This window comes from Cryptotermes secundus, unplaced genomic scaffold (genome assembly GCF_002891405.2).
Source record: "Cryptotermes secundus unplaced genomic scaffold, Csec_1.0 scaffold184, whole genome shotgun sequence".
Classification (NCBI taxonomy): domain Eukaryota; kingdom Metazoa; phylum Arthropoda; class Insecta; order Blattodea; family Kalotermitidae; genus Cryptotermes; species Cryptotermes secundus.
Window position 1 is genome coordinate 737,362 of NW_019725839.1, and position 21,907 is coordinate 759,268.

At 41.5% G+C, this 21,907-nt stretch overlaps 1 protein-coding gene across 7 annotated transcripts; it reads left to right on the forward strand.

The window, feature by feature from the left end:
• Positions 1-21,259, forward strand: LOC111863539 (transcriptional repressor p66-alpha). Of its 7 annotated transcripts, XM_023849941.2 has the most exons (11): positions 5,170-5,193; positions 5,356-5,418; positions 9,303-9,375; positions 10,965-11,298; positions 11,733-12,017; positions 12,859-12,985; positions 13,387-13,550; positions 14,599-14,661; positions 15,102-15,197; positions 15,375-15,582; positions 16,271-21,259. In XM_023849941.2, the coding sequence occupies exons 3-11, from the start codon at positions 9,326-9,328 to the stop codon at positions 16,954-16,956; spliced, it is 2,013 nt and encodes a 670-aa protein (XP_023705709.1). In that variant the 5' UTR covers positions 5,170-5,193; positions 5,356-5,418; positions 9,303-9,325; the 3' UTR covers positions 16,957-21,259. The 7 variants fall into 7 exon arrangements, with proteins under 7 accessions (XP_023705711.2, XP_033606997.1, XP_023705706.1 ...); XM_023849943.2 differs by lacking the exons at positions 5,170-5,193; positions 5,356-5,418 and adding an exon at positions 1-131; XM_023849938.2 differs by lacking the exons at positions 5,170-5,193; positions 5,356-5,418 and adding an exon at positions 4,070-4,597.
• The last annotated feature ends 648 nt before the right edge of the window (positions 21,260-21,907 follow it).

The window sequence follows — 21,907 nt, forward strand, 5'->3', positions numbered from 1 at the left end:
GGGAGGTTGTCATATGTTATGGCAACACAAAAGTGCAAACCTGCGCCTATTCTACAGCCTTGTATTCTTGCAGATTTTCTGTTCTCTGCTTGCTGTCACTTTGAAGTGCAACTTATTTTTTAAGAACTCTGGTAAGTGTAGAAGTAACTGTTTGTTTTTAGCAACTAAGCTACTTGATGACTGCAGTAACGAAACTGTCATTTTTTAATTTGAATAGATTCTGTACCATATCTCTCAATCAGAAGTCATTTACATTTTTGCAATCAATGCTGAAGTACAGCCAATGTATTTAGCCTATTAAAGAAAAAATATGTGAACTCTAGAAAATGTATAATAAATTAAATATATAGCCCTGTTAGACAGTGGAAATGCAGTTAGCTTTAAATGTCAGTGTCACTGTAACGCCATCCAAGATGCTGAAATAAGAATGCACAGAGTCTGGATAGCCAAATATGTTTATTGTCCATTAATGACTGACATGACATGAGGGGCACCATGTAGGAAATAATCTTGAAAATTTGGAATTCTATGATATTTCGTTTTTTGTGGCTCTTGACAATGGCATGAACATCTGTCTTCCCTGACATTTTATAACCAAAATGCAGCAGTATATGATCATTGCAAAGTTGAGATTTAAGTGTATTTAGTTTGGGCTTATAATACATTATTATTCGTAATGTTCAAAACATTCGAACAAAAGTACTGTACGGGTATAATTGACAAGATACAAAGGTGCCGTTCAGAATACTGCCTTCCTGTACCCACCTCCCCCCAAGATATTCACCGTTAATTTCATTTAGAAATTGTAAATTTATAATCAAACAGTGACCTTAAATGTAACCTTATATACGTTAAATTTCTTTGACATAACCTCAAAATTACACACCCTAACCATGTTTGTAATTATTGAGGTACAGTCATGTTTGAGCTGTTTTACAATATATCATAGCATTCCGTTGCGATGTGACAAATATCATTCATTTTTCTCTACCCAGCCCAATCAGCTGTGAACGTCGGGAAGCTGTTTCTTATTCACACTTTCACTCACATTCATTAATTAAAGCTGTTCGGATATATTTGAGCTTCTTCAGTATGTTTTCCTTGCGGACCATACGTTACTCTACCTTGGTTACGTTCCACGAAACTTGTTGGGCTAGAATGCCATGCACTGGGTTGGGAGAAGGGGAATACATAACTTGGTCGTTTCATAAGCTTACTCTGTCTCCTTACGAAAAGCAGGAAAAAGTACGAATCATTCAATTTCTAACTATACTATTACTACCACATCTTGCCTCCATGAAGCACACAGATTAGCCGACCCGGTCCGACCGGCTCCAACAGAGCCATCTGTCCGTGCGATATTTCCGATGACACTTCTCGCCGGGAAGAATTCACCACTGCCGCCAGCTACCGAGCCCTATAGTTCAGGCTGAGAAATAGTTGTAGGCTGTAGAGCTGCGCTATTTCCAATTCAACCATTGTATTTTGTGCACTGTGCTTCAGCTTGGTATTTCGGTGCGCGCAGACAAGACCAGACAAGACAGAATTTTATGTGGTGAACTGGAGTACTTTTCTCAACACAAGTTTCCGATATGAAAACTGTGGTACGCTCTTTACCTCAGAGCCACCTTTACTTTCAGGTGACTCGCACTCGTCCAACAAACGAGGCTCTGGGGACAGAATCGTAATGGTACGACCAGTACGTCTGGTGTGCAGTAAATGTTACTGCCTAATTCATGGCGACCAAGTCACGGAATTTATCCACCATGTTGTTTACAAGATATACCACCGCCGATTTTTGAGCGACATTACTTTCAATTTGATTACGACTCGTTCACATTTTAGGCGCCTTCACAATCCTACGGAGAGTCCGTTACAATCATTCCGTCTGTCCGTCTGTAAGCCTGAAGGAACGTGAGAAACGCGAACGGAGTTTCATGAAATTTCATACTGTGGAGCCACACTATTCCAAATTTGGTTAAAATTGGATGCACATAATGGACAATTTATTTCGAGATATAAATGCATTTCTGTAAGGATACAGAGCGTAACTCACTTATTGGCGAAAAAAAAAGTCTAACAAAAGTTGTAGAAAGAAATTATGCTCATTTGGCTTACTCTTCGACTCTAAAACTGGAAGCAATACGTTCCTCCGAAACGTCGGTAAACTTTTACCACACTACACGGCGTCACATTCCAAAAGATGTTCGTCACCGTGAGAACCTCAAATCCCATATGCAATCGGATTTTCACAGGCAACCGTACTGCACTACACTGCACTGCACTGCCCCACCGAATGGGTTGGTGCAGACGCAGCGCTCTAGAGGCTCTAGAGTCTAGAGTGATTGATATTCGAGAGACGTTCGGCTCGAAACTCGGCACCGATGTACCGTAGTACGTCGAACATGTCACGACCGTTTGCTTCAAATTTCTTTCCAGTTCATGAGGCACTACATAGTCTAGATGTCTAGATACTGACAGCATCGCTGAATAAGCCACTAAAAATACAGAGGAAACAATTAACACCCTCTTCGCTCTGTAGACTTCTTCAGTGTTTGGGTTCAGGACTGGTTATTGGTTCGTAGGTATACGCAGAGCTGCCGCATCCACTGCAAAAGTTGTGCGGTGGTAGAGGTGCAACAGAGGCCAGCAGATCGCCAGGCCAGAGGTATAGGAAGACTGTTGACAAGTGTACTTCGCTTCAGAATGAGAGGCCTACTTCGCTGTTTACAGAAACTTTTATTCTGATCCCAACTGTATGCTGCAGAGTCTGCTCTGTACAACTGGTATTCGCTGAGCTTCCTTACAAAATCTCCGCTTTTTATAGAACCCGGAGATATATTACCGTGTTATTAAAAACCCGCAGCTGGTCCCCATCGTGAGCCAGTTGAATTTAGTCCACATTTTAAGTAATGTTTCCCTTAAGAGCGTTTTAATATTATTTGCCCATTGAAACTTAGGAGGGGCACGCGGTAGCGTAGTTGGTCGAGGCACTATGCTACAAGCCGGAAGGTCGCGGGTTCAAGTCCCGATGAGGTCATTGATTTTTTTTTTCAGTTGACCTAATCCTTCCGGCCGCACTATGGCCTAGAGGTCGACTCAGCCACTAACAGAAATGAGTACCAGGAATATTAGTGGAATATTCTTGGGGGTAAAGGGCGGCCGGCACGTAAGGCTGACAGTCTCACCGCCATCTCTGAACCGATTGTCTAGAAAATGTGGGTACCTCAACACCTCACAACCCAATGTGCCTCCACGGCCTGTTGCAGGGATACCTTTACTTTATTTACTTTTTGAAATTTAGGTCTCCTAAAGGGACTTCCTTTTAGGTTAGCCACCTAAGTTTTGTACGCATTTGTCATTTAAACACGCATGCTACATGCCCTGACCATCAAATTCTTAGGGAAATAATAGCCCTAACGGTATTAGATGAACAGCGAGAATCATGAAGCGCCTCGTTATGTGACCTTCTTGGCTTTATTAACGTTGTAAAGACATTCTGTAAGACGAATGTTTGGGGGAGGGGGTTGTCCCGAAAATCCAAACCGACAGCTGTTTAGGTTGTCGATGTATATTTAATTACAACGCAAACCGCTTTCTATTGGCATGTTGAAAGGTCTGGCTAGGAAAAGTGCCTTAGCGTCGGAACTGTCAACTGTTTGCTTATGCTTGAAATTAACGAAACGAGAAAATCCAAAATTGGAATGTTCTGTCGTCGCCTTCTCGATTGCAGAGAAATTTGGGACAATAGAACCCTTAGAATAGGATCACTTGATGGATCTTCGTTTGAAACTCGTTTGAGATGCCCATGTTTATATGGATTTATTAATTCCATAAATGTTCAGAAGGTAAAACTGAGACGTTTGTTATTCTATTTATAAGCAGACTACTGAGAAGAACTACAGGCATTGGGCTTTGAACCTCGGACCTTCAACACCTCCGATCAGCTGGTCAGCGACAGTTACGAAACGAGCGGCGCCCAGACACTTCGACTGCTTTCAGTAACCTCGCTTCACCGGACGAGGTTGGCGACAGATTATCGTGCAGTGACGTCACAATACTATCTCTCTTTTACACCGCACACTGGGGGGATGCTTCCTATTTGTTTGTCTTTTATCTCATTAGAGGTGTCGGTCATTCACTTTGTCCTGCGTCTCTTTCAGTGCCCATTGCTCCGCTTTCGAGCGCAAAGCGAAAGCCAGGCTTATTTCTGCTTTTACTATTACAGTTCTTTAAGAGTCGAACTTTCAAATGACCAGTGAAACCACGTGCATTTGTTTATGTCAACTTGTTTACGGAATCCTTGTAATACTGAAGGAAGCCCCGTAGCGTACAAGTAGAGACAACGCCATATTGGATCAGTGGTTAATTTTTGCGTGGATGCGTTAATTTTTTCCCTCAGATTGAAGACATTTGAGATATGTTAAATAACTGTGTATTGTGTTATTAAAGTGTTTGTAATGATGGTTTCCATTAATGAAGTGTTTTCGGTCACGGACTAGTGTTTGTATTTGGAATAATTAACACCTTGTCGGTACTTTTGAAATCGATTTGTCAGGCAGTTAACAAATTTGGAACGTCCTTGATTGACCGCCAGGTATGTCCACTTGTGATTAGAAATATCGGTTGTTGGGTATCTATTAAAACGTCTAATCGCCCGCAGATTAGTTGTGGTGGTATAAACGTGAAATGTAACATCTCCGTTGAGAAAAATAGGCAAATAATTCTTAAGCCTATCAAGCTCATCGCCGACGGACATTCATTGGATATAACACAATGGAGTCACAGAGGATTGTGGGTGACAGCCGGAGGCGATGGCAGTGATCAATTTAGCGTTTCATCTTTATGTGTCATCGTCGTGTGCTTTTGAAGTTGTTTTTTTTTTCGCTTAAAATTGGCACAGTTTAAGTATCGTTTGACAGTTTATCAAAGTTAATTTTTGAAAATACGGGTTAACCCATTGCGACCTGATCTGATAATAGTATGGGTCCGTGGGATGTTATGTAAACGTGTAAGCAAATATGTCGTTGTGGATGTGACTGAGATATTGGCCAAGTGCATTGATGTCACTCAGCAGTAGAATAGGTCGTCTGAACAGTACAGAGGTTATTAATCTGTTTTTTTTTTGGCAGCCGTTTTGAAAGTTCTGTTAATTTCGTATGATGAACCATAAATGTATACATTTTACCTGAAGTAAGAGTTACTTAATGGAAGGGTGATTTGTGATGTAATGGCTACATTATGTTTATGTAGCCATTTGACATGTACTTTTCAAAACTGTATGAGTTTAATGAGGTTAATTAATAGCTCATATAAAAGACAGTAAAGTCACTTTAATGCTGTCATTCTTAACAGGATTTGGAAGGCCCAAAGGTTCCTGTTGAGTGAAAGTGGTTCATATAATTGCTAATTTTACAGGTTAGTTGTAGATAGGATATGTTGATAACTTTCTGAGCATCAGTATGGCAAATATTTTGTATGGTGACACTGTAATGGATTTGATTTTGAAGACTTGTTTACAGACCTCCTCAGAGGCTCTGCTTATGATATTATTGCAATCAGTACTTCCCCGTCTTATTGGCAGATGTTGTGTTCAATACATTTCTCTCACCACAATCAGTTGGCTTGCATTTGCTGGGTTTATATATTGCTTGATCTGAACTCGTGATAGAGTGGTGAACATTCTGTTTCGTATTTGGGAGGTCGTGTTTTCAAATCTCAGGCAGTATACCAGCCACCCCGACTGTGGTTTCCCAGTGTTCCACCAGCCACATGGTGAGATAGAACAACACTGCTTCATTCCACATCATTTCCAGTTCCATACTCACTGTTCATTCTGTCACTCAGTGTCATAACTGGTGATGGTGTCACAGAGTATCCTGCCAGAACACTGGCTGTCCTACCTCAGTTTATGTGTGCTTTTTCCTGAGTCCCTCCATGCAAATGAAGGGTTAGTACCTTGACTAAGCCAGGGCAGTTTTCTTTCCACGTCTTTTGAAATTCATGTCATTTGGCACACAGTAATATAGTCTGTGATACTGACAGGGCCTTAAAATGACCTGAATAGATCACATATATTACCACAGAAGAATGTCTGGAAATTATACTATACCAGTAGTGTATCTAGTACCAAGGTCAAGAATTGTTGGGGCTGTACTTTGCTCCTCCGCGTGTCTTCTCCCTTCATCATGAAATGTTATCTTCTTGTATTGAAGAAGTTACCAGCCATTCCGTTGCAGGTTATTAAAGTTTCAGAATTCTGCTCATGGTTTTATTAAAGTTGTATGTCTTCTGAGGTTCGTTTAAATTTTGGTAAACCTCCCTCTTCTCATGTTGCACTGTTCTGAGACATAATATCATGTAGTCTAGTGGGAGGGTATCAGCATTTTGGAGGAACATGCTGTATACCTCCATGCTTATGTGTAACAGGTTGATAACTGACAAACTAACAGGACAGCTGTGTGTTAGCAGAGTCCATATAATACCAGTGTACTTCTCAAACATTATTTGTCTGTCGGTTTCTCTTTGTAAGGGTCCTCTCTGAGCATTATGTACTGCTGAGTGTTTTAGGTTGGTTATTTTCTTGGTTACACTTTCACCATCGCAGATTATATAGTGTCAATGAAGGTAAGTGTTACGGCTTAATTGAGTTACTCTCCTAGCACTTGCCTGGGGGCGGGGACCAGGGATAACCATGAAAATCCACAGTCAGGATAGCCTGTGCCCCAGCTGAGATTCAAACTGAGCACCTCCCACATGCGTACAGGTCTGGAGGTTACTATTACTCTTGACGTGCTTGGTGTTATAGTAGATCTGATTATTGTTTTACATTGTTTTGCGCCCTCTATATATTCCTTGTTGTCGTCATTTCTATTATTATTATTTATTTCATCCATAGCTGTAGAGAATTACAATTGGACATGTCAAATATCAACAACCTCACATCAAAAATAACATAACATTCACACAGTGATTCATCACATTTTTAACTTAATTTAAGAATAATAAATACTCCAAAAAAAGACATAAGAATAAATATTTTAAACATATAGACAGATTTATTAAGAAGCAGTCTATGTCAGCAATTATTAAAAAAATTCTTGAAGAGAATAGAAGACATTACACAACAAATAATTCTTAAGTTTCTTCTTAAAAACATTAAAATTTATTACATTCTTTAATTCAGTTGGAAGGCCATTAAATATTTTGGTTCCCATACTAATCACCCCTCTCTTGCTATGCTCAGTATTACAAAATTGTACATACAAATTGTGTTTATGAATAGTGTTATAGCCATGAACATCAGAATACTGGGTGGTATAAATCTTATTTTTTTATTATAAAACATAGGATCTCAAAAATATATTAGGAAGTAACAGTTAAAATCTTTAATTCACGAAAGAAATTTCTACAGGAAACTCTATTTTTAACACCCTTTATCACCCTTACACATTTTTTCCGCAGTTTAAATAGAGTTTCAGAGTCCTTTTGCACCCCACCCCAAAAAATAATACCGTATTTCAACATGGACTCAAATTTTGCAAGATACACACTTCTTAAAACAGTTTGGCCCACTGAGTCCCTTAGGGATTTTATCAAATAGGTAGTCTTGCTAAGTTTTTGACACACACATTGGGTGTGGGTTACCCAACCTAAATCTTCAGTAATGCAAATACCCAAAAATTTTACATCCACTGAACAAACCACCTCATTATTATTTATATAAAAAAGGGGTCTGGTACTTGGAATAGACCTACTTCCCCGAAAAAGTAATACCTTTGACTTATCCATGTTTATTATTAGACGATTTTCATAAAACCATTTTTCTACTTGAGTCTTTACATTTTGAATTTTTTCATTTAATGATAAAATATTTTTTCCAGTAATCAATATATTTGTATTATCAACAAATAGTACTACCTCTGCATTATGTATAACTTGGGGCAGATCATTTATAAATAATAGGAATAAAAGGGGTCCCAAAACAGAACCTTGAGGTACACCATATTTAATGCTTTAAGGGATGAGGTAACTGTCTTCATTGTAGAAGTCTTTTGATCCATATAGTGAATTTAAACAAACTGTGATCTATCTGAAAGATATGGTCTCATCCATGCATGAGATGTTCCTCTCAGTCCATACGGTTCAAACATGGCGAGCATCTTGTCCAGATTTCTGTATAATGAGGTTCCATAGATTTATTTTCTCTTCAGTTTCCTTTTTCACCTTCAGATCAACACATCCCCGGCTAGCATTACGTGTAGTAATGTTATCATATTTGGGCTCATGCTTTATCTTCGAACTTCCTGAGCAGTTTCATCTGTCATGATATTAAACTGGATTTGTGAGAGAATACATAACAGTCACTCTGCCGCAACTGAATTCAATGCCTCTTCAGGCAAAAGTGGTGTGCCACAGGAAGGCGAGATCCATGACAGAGTAGGCAAAATCCATTATGCCTAATTCTGGAAATTATATGAACCTCAGCCAGGATATCCGCTGTCTCAACCGAGACTCCATCCAAGCACCTCCCAGATACAAATTTAAAAGCATCGCCATTAGATGATTATGATGGTGATGATGATTTGCATGTGTAGCGAAGGGATGATGATTGGTTAACAGTGTGTGTGGAGTACATGCAGCCCATTTTAAGGCACCCCTGCATGTGAGGCTGAATAAAATGAAATATCTTGAGGCAAAGATTCAAACCCAGGATCTCCTGAAACCAAGGGAGTAGATGTTTTTGATAAATAATGTTGCATAGTTGCAATGGCTTTCCTGCGCCGAGGCCGCAGAATAATCACCCTCCTCTGGACTGTGTTTGTTGGCCAGTCTAGATTGCTCACTAGCCAATGTTATCACCAAATTTTGTCTGAAACACATCTGAGGGTGATAATAAAGTTCGTTTGTACCATCACATGAAAATGTTGTGTGGTGGCACAGGAACTTGTAATATCTTATATGAGTACAGAACAGGATGCATAAAATACAAATCTTTGAAGGTACAGTCTGTTGTGAGTAGGCATCCTTGCAGGAGAAAAGTGCTGTGTGTTCAGTGTTGTGTCAGTGTGGTAACTTTCTGGCAGTGATGTAACTGTGTCACAGTCTGACATGAGGACACATTCTCAGAGATGTGTAAGGTACAAAATACTCACATCTGTGTTAACAGAATGGCTAGGTGACTGCAGAGGAATGTGGGGGGAGGGCTCCTTTTTGTAAATGGGACCAGTAACCTTGAAATTAGACTCTGTTGGATGATGCAGTGCTCATAACACTCATGATAATTGGTTGATTTATTACAGGCGGTGATATTGACAGTGCCATCATGGAAAAGATGGATGTAGACGATGATGCAGTTGTGGATCTTAGTGTCAAGTAGGTCTAGTGGTATTACTTCCAGTGTTGCCATGTATCATCATGCTTGAGTTGGGGTGAAGACATTTGTGTCACACAGCATTGTCATGTTGGTTTTGTTGCCACTTCAGTTTAATTCTAGTCCATTGTGCAATTGCTGATGATTTGGCAACTCTGGATGCGAATCATTTGGAATTATAAGTTTCCCATAACTGTGGACATACAGAGCAGTAATGTTTTTTATAATTATTGTGTGTAATGATGTCAGTGTTATGCAGGATTCGCTAAATACGTAGCACAGGTAATGAAGACTAGGAGTGCATATATCACATCGGTGCAGTAAAGTTTTGTCAGGTGAGGACTTGGAAAAGACCATGAAGGAGGTGGGAGGGTAACATTAAAGTGTAACTTAGAGAAATAGGTTGTGAGAAGTATAGTTGATGTATAATGAATTGGAAAGGATGCGGAAGGAAATAGGCATGGCCTGATTGGGGATACAGTTCTGAAATTTGCCTCGAGGAATTTTGTGTCTCTACATTGTTCTGTTTTAATGAACTCCCACGCCATAATGATTCGTATGTTCTCATCTCCATGTGGTGTGTTTGAGGAGTTTCATAAAATATACTCCTTGCCAGTTATTGGGGTGATCAAATCTAGGAGAATGCGATGGAGGGATTTGTAATATGCTTTGGACAGATGAGAAATGCTTTTAGAATTATAGGGAACTTTCAATGAAAGACCACTCATGAGACCTGAGAATATGCGGGACGATATTAAAATACCATAAACCCTTATTAATCCAGATCAATTTGTGGGAGAGATTGCCCAGATTAATGGAGGAAAATGTAGCCCTAAAAAACAAAAACGTAGAAAAACATAAATGGAAAATTTAATAATATAGGTAGTGCTGATGAAAATAAATAAAAAAATATCACTGCAGCAATATCTTTCACTGTCAGAGGCTGAAATCCAAGGCCACTTTCATCGACGTCACGCCAATCTTGGATATTTTCTTGCATGGTTTCAGTCTCTCCAGCTGCCCCCAACACAGTCCGGAAGTCCTCGTGCTCCAAAATCCCATGTGTCTCTTAAGTATGCATACTCGTATACTCAACTGTGAATAGAATTTTCCATTTTTTCATATTCTTATATTGATTATCCACCATCTGGATTAAGTGTGACCAGATTAGCGAGGGTTCCCTGTACATCTTCAGTAGGGCAGGCTCTGGTGGTCACAGCAATAAATGTAAAATGCATATGGAGTAAGGAATTTGTGTTCTGGGTGAGTGAGTGGTTCTCAGAAGTACTCTGCTCTGTGGTGTTGGTTAGTCATGATGTTTCTCGATTATTTATTCCAGGATCACTTGTACGTACTGTTGGGAATGCATACTAGTGATTTATCCTTAGAACACTTTATTGTCATCAGACGAAGGGTACTCGACTTTTGTAGAATACTTGTGTATGATGTGTATTAAACTGTTGAAATGAGTTAACACAGAAGTTGGCAGTATCGTGTTTTATGTGTGTGAGATGCTTCCTTTACCACCCCCACCCCCCCCCAGATGCAGTTCAGTTTTGTAAAGAAATTATGAGTGTGGCATGGTGTGCAGGCGAGACAGAGACATGCAGCCTTCACCAGCCAGCAGGAATACAGTGGGTGCAAGTGAGGTGCCACAAGATCTCTCCCGTTCACACAGGCCCATTTCAGACGACATGATGGGTGCTGGTGACACAATGTCTCGTGGCTTGATCCCTCGTAGCATAAAGGAGTTCGATGATCGCTATCCACGACGCAACCTGAGGCCCCGAACAGAGCGTAACTATGCTGAGAGTCCCGACATCATTGTGCTGTCCGATGAGGAACCCCGAATAAACGGGTTTGCTACCAATGGCTATGACAGTGACACAGACGAGGGGGAGATGCCACCACTACCCCCTATCAAGGTGAGTTAGACACACTAATGGCATAGGGTACATGGAGATTGAGCTCGATACATTGTAGACTTCAGCATGTCACAGAGGTGTCAGGTCAGAAGCTGCAGTGGAGGTCAGTGGTCACCTGGTGAGTTCATTCATGGGCTGTTGTGGACAGAGTAATGAACTTCTGGCTTTCATAGTAGCTGGGAATATCTTGACTAGCTCAAGAACTGTTAGCTTGTCAAGAAGGAATTTTGATTCACAGAGTTAGTTATTGATAACAGTCCGTTTAAACAAACCAAGAGGCAAATAACAGAAACTGTGTTTAGTGCATCGTGTGGGTTGTTGGGAACACAGTAATGAGCCTTCAGAATTCATCAAAGAAGAACTTTTGACTAGCTTAGCCACTGTCAGCTGATGAAGAAAGAGTTCATAGTGCATCTGTTGACTGAACTGTGCAGGAGCTGTCTCCAGCTGAGCTCGCAGAGCGTGAGCGGGGGTTGCGCAAGCTCCGTGAAGAGTTGCGGAATGAGGAGATGAAACTTGTACTACTCAAGAAGCTGCGTCAGTCACAGCAGATGAAGGAGAATATTGCAGTGGTGCCTCCCAGCCAGCAGCCATCCTCTAAGGTGCCACCCCCTGGCAAACTGCCTCCCCCACCACAGCAGCAGCCGCCGCCTCCACTTGTAAGGACGAACCACACAAAACAGCCGATCCCCAACATCATCCCACCACTGCTACGAGGGGTGAGTCTTGTTGTGCAGTGCTGTCCTGTAAGGTGGAAGGAAAGTAGCACCACTTACCATAGGATCCATTAATTTCATATTACATTTTGATAAATATACAAGTTTTATTTGGGTTCCACAATACCTGTGTGGTTGTGAAGCAGCATGGCTGCCGTATGGCTTTCATGGCAACAAGTAGTGAAAAGTTGGAGCTGGGCATGTGAAATGTGAGGTCATTGTTCTGGGGACTCTGACGTGTGCTGTCACAGCTCAGAGTTAGCCTGATGTTTTGTCTCCATGTTCTGGGTTGAAGAGCAAGCCAACCAAGAAAATGACTGAAGCAGGCAATTATCTAGTCTTGCTGGTCTTACTCTTCTTGCCCTGAAGATGGAGGCTTTATATTCATCTGAAACATTGGGTTGTCCCTGAACTGTGCAGCATTACAGCCCAGAAGTTGGTTCCCTTCATATGTGTGAATCCTGTACAAAACCTGTTTGTGTGCTAGCAGTTACAAACATGTTTGAGGTTATAGCTGACTTAATTTAACATAATTTGAATGTTTTTGTTACTATAAATTATGTATAGAAATGGATTGGTATATTGTACATTTGTATCAGAGAATGCAAAATAGTCCTTCATTTTGTCACAATATAAAAGGAAGGGTGAAAATATAAATTGGTGCCCTCTTGAATTCCCAACAGACTAGGTTTCATCCCTTCACCTGGTGACTGAAGTATATCCAGTGTCCAAAATGTTATGTTCCTTAACGAATACGAGATGGTAGAAAACATCTAGTTTCTGTGTGATCCTGTGTGTTACATGCTTAAGCTCGTATAACAGCCGTGTTGCTCTTATATTACAGCAGCCTCCACCCTCAAGGGGTCAGAGTATTCATCACCCTCCTCCACTGATGATGGCTCCGCAGCCAGGCCGCGGCTCATCTACAGGGTTGCCACCCAACATGATGCTGACACAGCAGTCTCTCCGAGGTGGGAGAGCAGTTGTGTACTCTGTTTTGTTTTCTTTACCCAGTACTCTGTCTCTTACCCTCCTGGACTCCCTGCTTGCTTGGTTCTCTTTCTTTTCATTCCTTTGTTTTTCTCTACTCTTATTTTATATCTCTATTTGTATAAGTTTAATTATTTTTATTTGGGCAAATTTTTTAACGCTATTTATGCGCAGGCAGGTCTGACTTAATGTGGAAGATGTGTTCTGCAAAGATGTGCAGGGGGGAAGAATGCCTGTAAATATCCAGAACATTCCAGCAAGTTTCCTGTTTAGCACATTAAATGAAGACGGCATATATTGATAGCTCAATATACTGTGTAATGTCAAGTTTGTATCTAGTGCAAGGAACTTGCAGGTGACAGATGCCATTGCATTTCTACAGGTGGGAGTGGATCGCTGAGTGGCAGGCCTCCTGTAAACACGCCTCCCAATGTGGTGATGGGCTACTCTGTAGGGTCACAGGACCGTGGCGCACCCAAAGAGTCCCATCACTCCCCTGCGCCGCCCCCCATCTCTCAGACGCAGCAGCAACAGCAGCAGCAGCAGGTGGGGGTTCATATTAACATGCCCACTGTGCTCTAACGTAACATTGCTAACGTCAAGAGAGTGGCATCTTGTGAACCACTTTCCAGATCTCATAATTCTTAGAAAGAAGAAGCAACTTCTCTTTCATAAAGTTTTTCCTTTCCTTTTGTTCCTGTAGATGGTGAGGTGCGATAGGTCAGTCATTAAAATGATTTTCTCAGGGGGACAAAATGTTCTGTGGCCACTGCTGCTTGACTTGGTCAGAGAACTCTGTAATTACCGAATTTTCTCAAATTACCTGCATGTGATTTAAAGACGATGTGACTAAAATGTGGAGTGCATCACTAATTGATTATGAAGTTGGCAGCACTGTCACATAATGACACACTTCATCTGTGTGATGACCAGCACATATTCTGATAAACGTGACTGCTGAAATTTCTGTTTCTGATGAGCTGAAAGTAATTCAAGTAGCAGAAGAACCTGGAAATCACGCTGCTGATAGGAAATGTGACTAACAATATCCTGAAGTAGAAGCTGTAAATGTAACAGGCAGGGAACGCTAATTTCAAGGGGGGGGGTATTGTGTTACTTTATGCGGCATCAGTGTCTAGGCCATATGGCAGGATTATTGATGAAGTGGAAAGGTTTTGGAAGGAAGTGATCATGGCTTCATTTAGTTACTGCCCTCCCAGTTGTCTAGAGGGACTGAGGAAAGCCATGACAAACTTCAGTCAGGAGAACTGGTGTCCTGAACCAGATTCAAACAGTCTGGGGCTTTGCTGCTCCACCAACCCCCCTCAGTATGGTGCTGTGTGTTATGTACACCTATACTTGACATGCATGCTTTAATATAACAGTAAGTTCACCAAAACTCCTTTGTAATTTTAGTCCCCAAAGAAGTAGGTCACATGCCTTGTTCATGGGACTGGGTATTCAAGAGACTATGGTACTCATCAAGTAGTCAGTTCATTTTTCGTTGAAATGATTATAGATTACTGATGCACTGTAAGATGAGTGTAATGGTATGAAGCTGGCGAGTTGAGGGGAGATTTTATTATGCTTGTAGATACTCGGCAATGTGGAGAACAAAACTCCCATGAGCTCCACCCCTCTGCAGCTACCAGAGCAGGTACAGTAGTGCCAACATTTTGGTGTTGTAGTCATTGGTTGTTGTGTTACATGGATAGGCAAAGAAAAGGTTTGAGTGCCCTCATTTCAGTTCCTAAAGCTGCTTGTGTAAGTGTGTGTTGTTACAGATTCTGTCGAATTCATTATCTTAGTACGTATAAGTATGTCCTTACTTACTGAACTTTTCAAGTAATTGGGGTTAGGTATCTATCTTTGGCAGAATGTTTTAAAGAAAAATAACATGTTGCACGTGCGCAAAAATTGGTTTCCGAATGTATCTTACGTTCTGCATTCAGTAATGGTCCTGACAACAGCAGCAGGTTTCGTGTTAGTCTGTAGAGAAGGCTGAATAAATGGCAGCGACAGCTCTGGTAAGTAGGTAGCTGTTGATTGGTTTATTGTGTGCTTGTTTTTATCTCTGTAATGTGGACATTCCTGCAGGATCGGGTGCGTGTGGAAGAGACGCAAACACCAGCACAGCGTCAGGCAGCTGCAAAATTGGCCCTGAGAAAGCAGCTGGAGAAAACCCTGTTGCAGGTTGGTAGCACTATGTCTGCTATGTCTGAAACAGGCCAAGGGGGGAGTGTTAATGCCTGTAGATTGTAGTGTGTAGTGATTCATGCCCCAACACTGTGGCTTGTTATATGTATACTGTACTCAGACTTTGTAGTGTACGGAGTGTTCTCGCACCAACACTGCAGCTTATGTTTTCAGATTCCTCCCCCAAAGCCACCCCCACCAGAGATGCATTTCATCCCAAACCCGTCGAATACGGAGTTCATCTACCTGCTTGGATTGGAGCATGTCGTGGACTACATCACCAAGGACCAGAAGACCCCACCCCCACCTGATGCATTCAAATGCTCACAGTGCCAGACGGACTTCACACCTGTATGGAAGTGGGAGAAGAATCCATCAAAAGGTGAGCAACAATGGTGGGGCAGAATTTTACAGGTGAAGTCTAAAGTAGCCACTTGAAATACCAGGATGGGTGGATAATACAAGAATGAATGTTGAAGAAATGTAATGGGAGTTGTGTTGAGTGGATTCAACTGGCACAGTGTAAGATTACATTACAGGCTCTTGTGAGCACAGTAATGAACATTCTGGTTCTATAAAAGGTGGAAAGTTTCTTGAGTAGCTGGTAAACTATTAGCCACTCAAAAATGACTGCTCCATTCTTTGGGGTTTTTTTATTTCTAAGTTGAAGGCTTGGAGTGAGTATGGGTCCCTTGTATTGCAGCCTAAGATGGTAGGTGCAATGGTTATTGGCAGGAGGAAAGTGAAGCACTCAGAAAATCCTTCCCCAGTGTATATCCCACTTGGTCTGCCCTGGGATTGAGCCTGGGTCTTCACTGTGGAAAGTCACTGGCAGCTGCCTGATCTCTGGGATGGCCTTTCTTAATGAGCTTTTAATATATCTGGATCAGAACCAGATGAAGTGGCTGAGAATAGAGATGAGTGATTGATTTTTTGTTGTTGGTAATGAACTTTTTACCGGAAATTTTGTTACAGAGTACGTGACTGAGGTAAAGGGACAGCAATATACAAAAGCATTTTTGCATTTCAGTTAGTGTTACATTTGTGTCGAACACCCTGTTGTGTTTCAGGCAAAGAGCCTAAGGTTATATGTGAGCAGTGCGTAACAACAAATGTCAAGAAGGCGCTGAAGGCAGAACATACAAACCGTCTGAAGACTGCATTTGTGAAGGCCCTACAGCAGGAGCAAGAGATCGAGCAACGACTAGCGCAGGTGTCCTCGTGCTCGTCCCCCACCACACAACAACCTGCTCCCCCTCCAGTGCCAGAACCTCCCATCCATGCCCCCCCTGCCCCCTCCCCAGTGATTATGTCTGCTTCCAAACCCACCACACCAACCCTACCTCCACGCCATGCACCCACTCCCCCAGCCCCTGCTCCTCCCCCAGCCCCCACACCACCACTACCACACCGTGACCACCCTCTGGCAAAGCTGGCAGCTGAGTCAAGCAAGTTTGGGTCCCACCACGCAGCAGCTGCAGCACTACACCAGCAGCTGCTGCGTGGGATGCCCCAGCACCAGCCCATGCCTGCACATATGATCCCCTTCTCGCCTCTCCTATATCCGTACCACCAGCTCGCCATAGCTCAGGCAGCGAGCGGTAAGAGTACAGTGGCAGCTGCTGCGGCGAATCTGGTGGAGCTGCAAAGGCAAGCAGCAGACCTCCAGCGACAGTACCTGCTCGACATGATACCCTCGCCACAACCCTCACCTTCTCGCTCTCACCCCCACTCCATCAACAACTGGAAGACATGATGGCAGAGCTCTTCCAGCAGCCAGCAGCAACCACCTGGGTTCCCGCATCTCACCACGGGCTGGGAGAACCTCAACTAGTTCATATAGAGTAGAACTGGGGACCAAGGTGGGGTAGAGCACTGGGAAATGCTGTGGGACAGCTGCTGTCATTGCTCAACTGACAGTGCGAGTAATATCCAGTATTATGTTGTTGCGTACTCAGTCTGGAAGTGTCCTCATTGCTGCCAACACAAGATGTTTGTTCTAGCCAGCACTGTAACCAAGCATTTCCCAAGCTGGTCTCGCCATTTGGTGAAACTTCCTGTAAATAAAGAGAACTCCCCACTTTTAGCAGTGGTACCAACCTCTTCTTGTTTTGGTTTTGTAAACAGTGTACTGTGCTTGTGATGTGGAGGAAGTGACTTCCCGTTCTCAGTATCTTGGTGTTTGTGGATCCGTATGTTCAGTGTCGGTTCCTTCATTGTCATTACTTAAAGTTTTATAATGTTCAGCATCTTCACAACCAGCTGTACCATTTGCAGACACCAGTGAACTTGCCCATTTCTCCTCGCCCTGGAACGTGTTATATGTCTGATGAATCAGGATTATCAGATTTTCTCCTGTAAATGTTAGAGTACACAGAAAAGTCCAATAATAATCCTAATGGTGATAATGGAATCTCCGGTAGTGGAAGTGCAATTAGGGGTGTTCAGTTTTTTCCATATGTAACAGGTGGTATAAGTGGTGGGACAGACAGCGCAAGAGAAGTGTGCATTTGTTGTAAGTGCTGTATAAACATGTTTTGCTCATTTTTGCATTTGCTAACATAGCAGCATGGTGTGTATGTGCGCTTGCGCACACACTCTTGTTATTATGTCATTCATCCCTTTGTGTCCTTCCTCCACCCTTCTTCATTTCTTCATCACTGGGGCTGAGAAGCGGAGTACTGAAGCTGCCACTTGCTGAATGGCATAGGGCATACAACCCAGTAACTGGCATAAATCTTTTCGTGACAATTTCTTATCTTGTTTAGGTCTTAGGAATTTTGAGGTTTTTGATTCTCTCTCACAGCAGTGTCTGTGAAGATTGCTCGCTTCTGGGTTGTGATCCCATGTTTTTTGGTAGATAGTCACTGGCTGGTGTCTCGGAGGAACCTATCCACCAAACTGCCTGGCACCTCATCCTAGAAGACAATGCAAATTTTGTTTTCCAAATGCCATGCAGTGACGTCTGAATGAGCATACATTTGTTATGTAGGTGAAACCTTTTCTTATTGTCCCAGTGGAGAAACATGCATTTCCCTCTGTGTTTGTAAATATATATATATATGGTGCTTGTCTGTCTGGGTGCTCCTAATGCCTGTCGCATTGATGGTTGTTCTGGTCAAATTGTGTGGCCATACATGATAACATGAACAAGATAATTGCACTAAAATATTCTCAGGCAATTGGCTGTGTTTTAAAGCTCACATAAACAGACATTCTGGAGACCTGCCAAGTCACTGCAGGGTTGATCCTGGTAATCGGGTCAGAGCAAGCCTTCAGAACATGGCTTTTGAACTCTTCTTTGACGTGACTGTGCGAAAAATTTTAGGACAGTTATTCTCTGTGAAAGCTTTGGACCTTATGTAATTTTTGTATAAATTTTATTTCTGAGCAGGCCGCAGTAATCCACACAGTGTGCTGATATTCCATGATAGTATCATTGAAATCTCTTAACATGAAGGTACCTGTTCTGTGAGGTAGCGTTCGCCATGAGCAAAATTAAATTTCCATACAGAATTCATACATGTTGCTGTTAGTGTTTATTCTTTGCACAGTGTGCATAAAATTAATTCTTAAACATAATTTTAATTTTTTAACATATTTCATCTCTGAAATTATTCTTGTAGAGTTCGGATAAAGTTCGGTGCTGTGGGGGTCAGCAATAAAATTAATGAAAATAGTTTAATTTCTGTCCATATGAATGCAAACTCTGTCAGATTTCTGAAGATGAGCTCTCTGTAGGAAGGCTTCATACATAACAAAATATGGATCTCATGAGCAGAACGTGTGTGAAATATTTTTTAATCTCGTGAATATTTAAGAGAACATGAGAATAATGTTGACACTGAGAAGTGTGATATTTGTCACCAAGAGTAGGGGTTCTATATCTGTTGCTGCTGCAGTAGTGGTGGCCATGTTTTAATTTGGGGGTAACAATTTTAATGTCAGAATAGACAATTCAGCTGCCTCACTTCTGCAGGTCTGCTGGTTATATTTTGATTTGGAGGGTGTCTAGCAATCCTCTGCAAGCTGGATCTCACACTGCACTGACAGATTTTGTGCACAGGCAATAGATTTATCCGTGTGTGGTATAGATGCACATTAGATTTTAATGAGTTGTGCATAATAGCAAAGAACGTGTGTGGAAAGTGTGTGATTGGTTTGAGCAATGAAAGTGGAGTTTTCTTGGATTGCCAGGTGATAAAAATGCCTTTTAGTCATCATTTGATTCAGTTGGTGTAATGTTTTAATGATCCTCATACTAGGGAATTGTCATTAAACTGAGGTTAAGGTGCAGAAGGGCGAGTTAGGAAAGCTGTCACACAAAAGGAAAGGAGAACATGGCGGGCAGTTGAGGAGGAGGAGCTGTGGCTGCCAGTGGACACTCACTCATAAAGTGGAAGTGTCTAAGGAAAACAAAGATCTCAAGCATGTCCACCTAGATATTAATGTTAGTAAAAATTGCTAGGATTACGTCTTCAAACTCACTGTTCCTCTGTTTTAAATTTCGACCAGTAAAAGGATGCTGCATCATATGTGTAAATGTGTTGGATTGGAAAAGCAGCAGGATAACTAGTAGGTTTCAAATGCATTGTGCACATCCACGTTAGGCAGCATTGTATAAGTTTCATTCAGTATTTGCAAGTTATACCGTCTTCAATTCATGACTAAAATTGTTTGTGCTTTTCTCAGTTCTTTCAGGCAAGTTCTGATGCAGGACTTCGATAACGAAGTTTGCATTTGATATTATATGACTTAAGGAGTTTGTGTGATAAAATAAATGAATGAAGCTTGGTTTGGGCGTGTGTTTAGGAATCATCACTTACATGAGCTGTGCCTCTTCAGTTACCTAGTGTATTTATTGTTTTCATCCCAGTCTTCCTGCTGTTTTGTGATGGCAAGTATGGAGTCATGTTCCTTGTTGTGTTTCTGTTGTCATTTGTTATTCATTGTAGCCCTTTTAGCATGGATAATGTGAGCTCTGTCAGGCCAAGTTGTACAAGGGGTAGCGTGTTCAGTGCATGCCTCATTCAGGTAGTTATGTCCAATGTAGGGAGTTTGGACTTCATGTCATTATAACTCTTAGCACAACTTAGATCAAATATTTTGTGGGAACTGAATCTCCCTATTTCATTTTGTCCGTTGATCAGTTTTATAGTCTCTGCTCATAGTTGGTTGGTTTCTACTTTTCAGTCGGTTATTCTGTAACCTCCAGTCATAGTATAGGCAGTAGGGTTTGAACTGTGGTATTTAACTTTTTAAGCACAGTGGTTAGTGTGTGTACCATTTGCTTTGATATTAAATAGCTCGATATTTTACCCACAGTGAATTTTGTTATTTCATATGATTCTCAGAGTAAGCAGTGATTATTTTACGTAAATATGATTAACTGATTGATCTTTGTAATGAAGGTACATCATGTTTCATCTAAAAATTCTGATTTTTTATGCTATAGGAAATCGGTAGCTTCAGAGGATTAATAAGATTTCTGCAGGAGTTAGCAGTCACAGCTGCTGCTTTTGTTGGTTGTAGAAGAAAAATAATATTTAGGTAGTAACCACAACCATTTGAACTCTCGATTCACAATCATTTGGCGTCATATAACCATTGCAGTTCGTACAATGCTGGTTGGTGAACTGACATGTCGAAGCCAATACAGCAGTGTTGATATTTCACAGGAGACTGAATATATGATTGAAAAACGTGGCATAGAAAGGGTGTAAGCCTGTCCATGCTCAGTTTTTATTTAAAAATCCGTAACTGTATTGTACTGGTAATATACTTTATATTGTCAAAGAGTATGTACTGTTAGCTTGGATAACTGTTTTTGAGATGATAAAATGTGTCTTCACTGTTCATCTGAAACGCATTCATACCAGAAGGGACAGACAATATGCGTAAATGCAGTATATCCTCATGTTTATCTTAAAAAGAGTTAACAACTTGGATTGGGCTGCTTACAGAACTCTGTGTGTCCACGTAGTTTAACTTGATTGGCGTTCATTCAGTTACTGAAAACTTCATTACTGTGATATCAGAGGTGTAATGTTTTCTGCTGATTANCCACATTAACGAATCTTGTGTGCATCTGGCATTCAGCCATCCCAGCATTTCTAGTACAAATCTGCCCCTGGGGAGGGGGTGTCAGACTGCTTCTCAGCCCTGTTGTCACATCCACACACAAAGTGGTTCAGGGTTTCTTGCACGTGTATGTTTAAATTATTGATGACGTGGTTGTTTCATTGTTGTGTGCCCCTACTGTCATGCTGGTGGTGTGGGGGAGTAAGATGTATGGCTGGTTGACTGTCACTGCCCCTTACAATCGGTATTAAAACTACTTTGAATGTTAGTGTGATTGTTATTTGAGCCTCTTCTCTTCTGGTACAGATCCTTTCCCTTCTCAAAACATAGTTTTGTAGTTGTGCATCGGTTGTATATGTGCCAAATGGTGAAGCTCACCCAGTGTTTCAACATATATTGCAGTTGTCGTCTTCAGGGTGGTCTTGTTTGGAGTTCTAATTTCCCATTAATTTCGTTTTATTTGCAGCTTGTTATTTGTGTGACTATTTTTGCTACATCTTAATGTAAGGCGAAGAGCATTACCACTGTTATGCTCTTCTGTGGGCACAGTGTTGCCAGACTTCTCAGGAATAAAGCATCTCAACATGCACCATTTAGCAATTAAATAAAAAGTGGACTGTTAATGT

Coding starts and splice junctions, on each gene's coding strand:
- LOC111863539 (XM_023849943.2), top strand. CDS start 14: ATGTTATGGCAACACAAAAGTGCAAACCTGCGCCTATTCTACAGCCTT. Junction 132..9,302: donor CTTATTTTTTAAGAACTCTG/GTAAGTGTAGAA, acceptor GATTTATTACAG/GCGGTGATATTGACAGTGCC. Junction 15,198..15,374: donor TGGAGAAAACCCTGTTGCAG/GTTGGTAGCACT, acceptor TTATGTTTTCAG/ATTCCTCCCCCAAAGCCACC.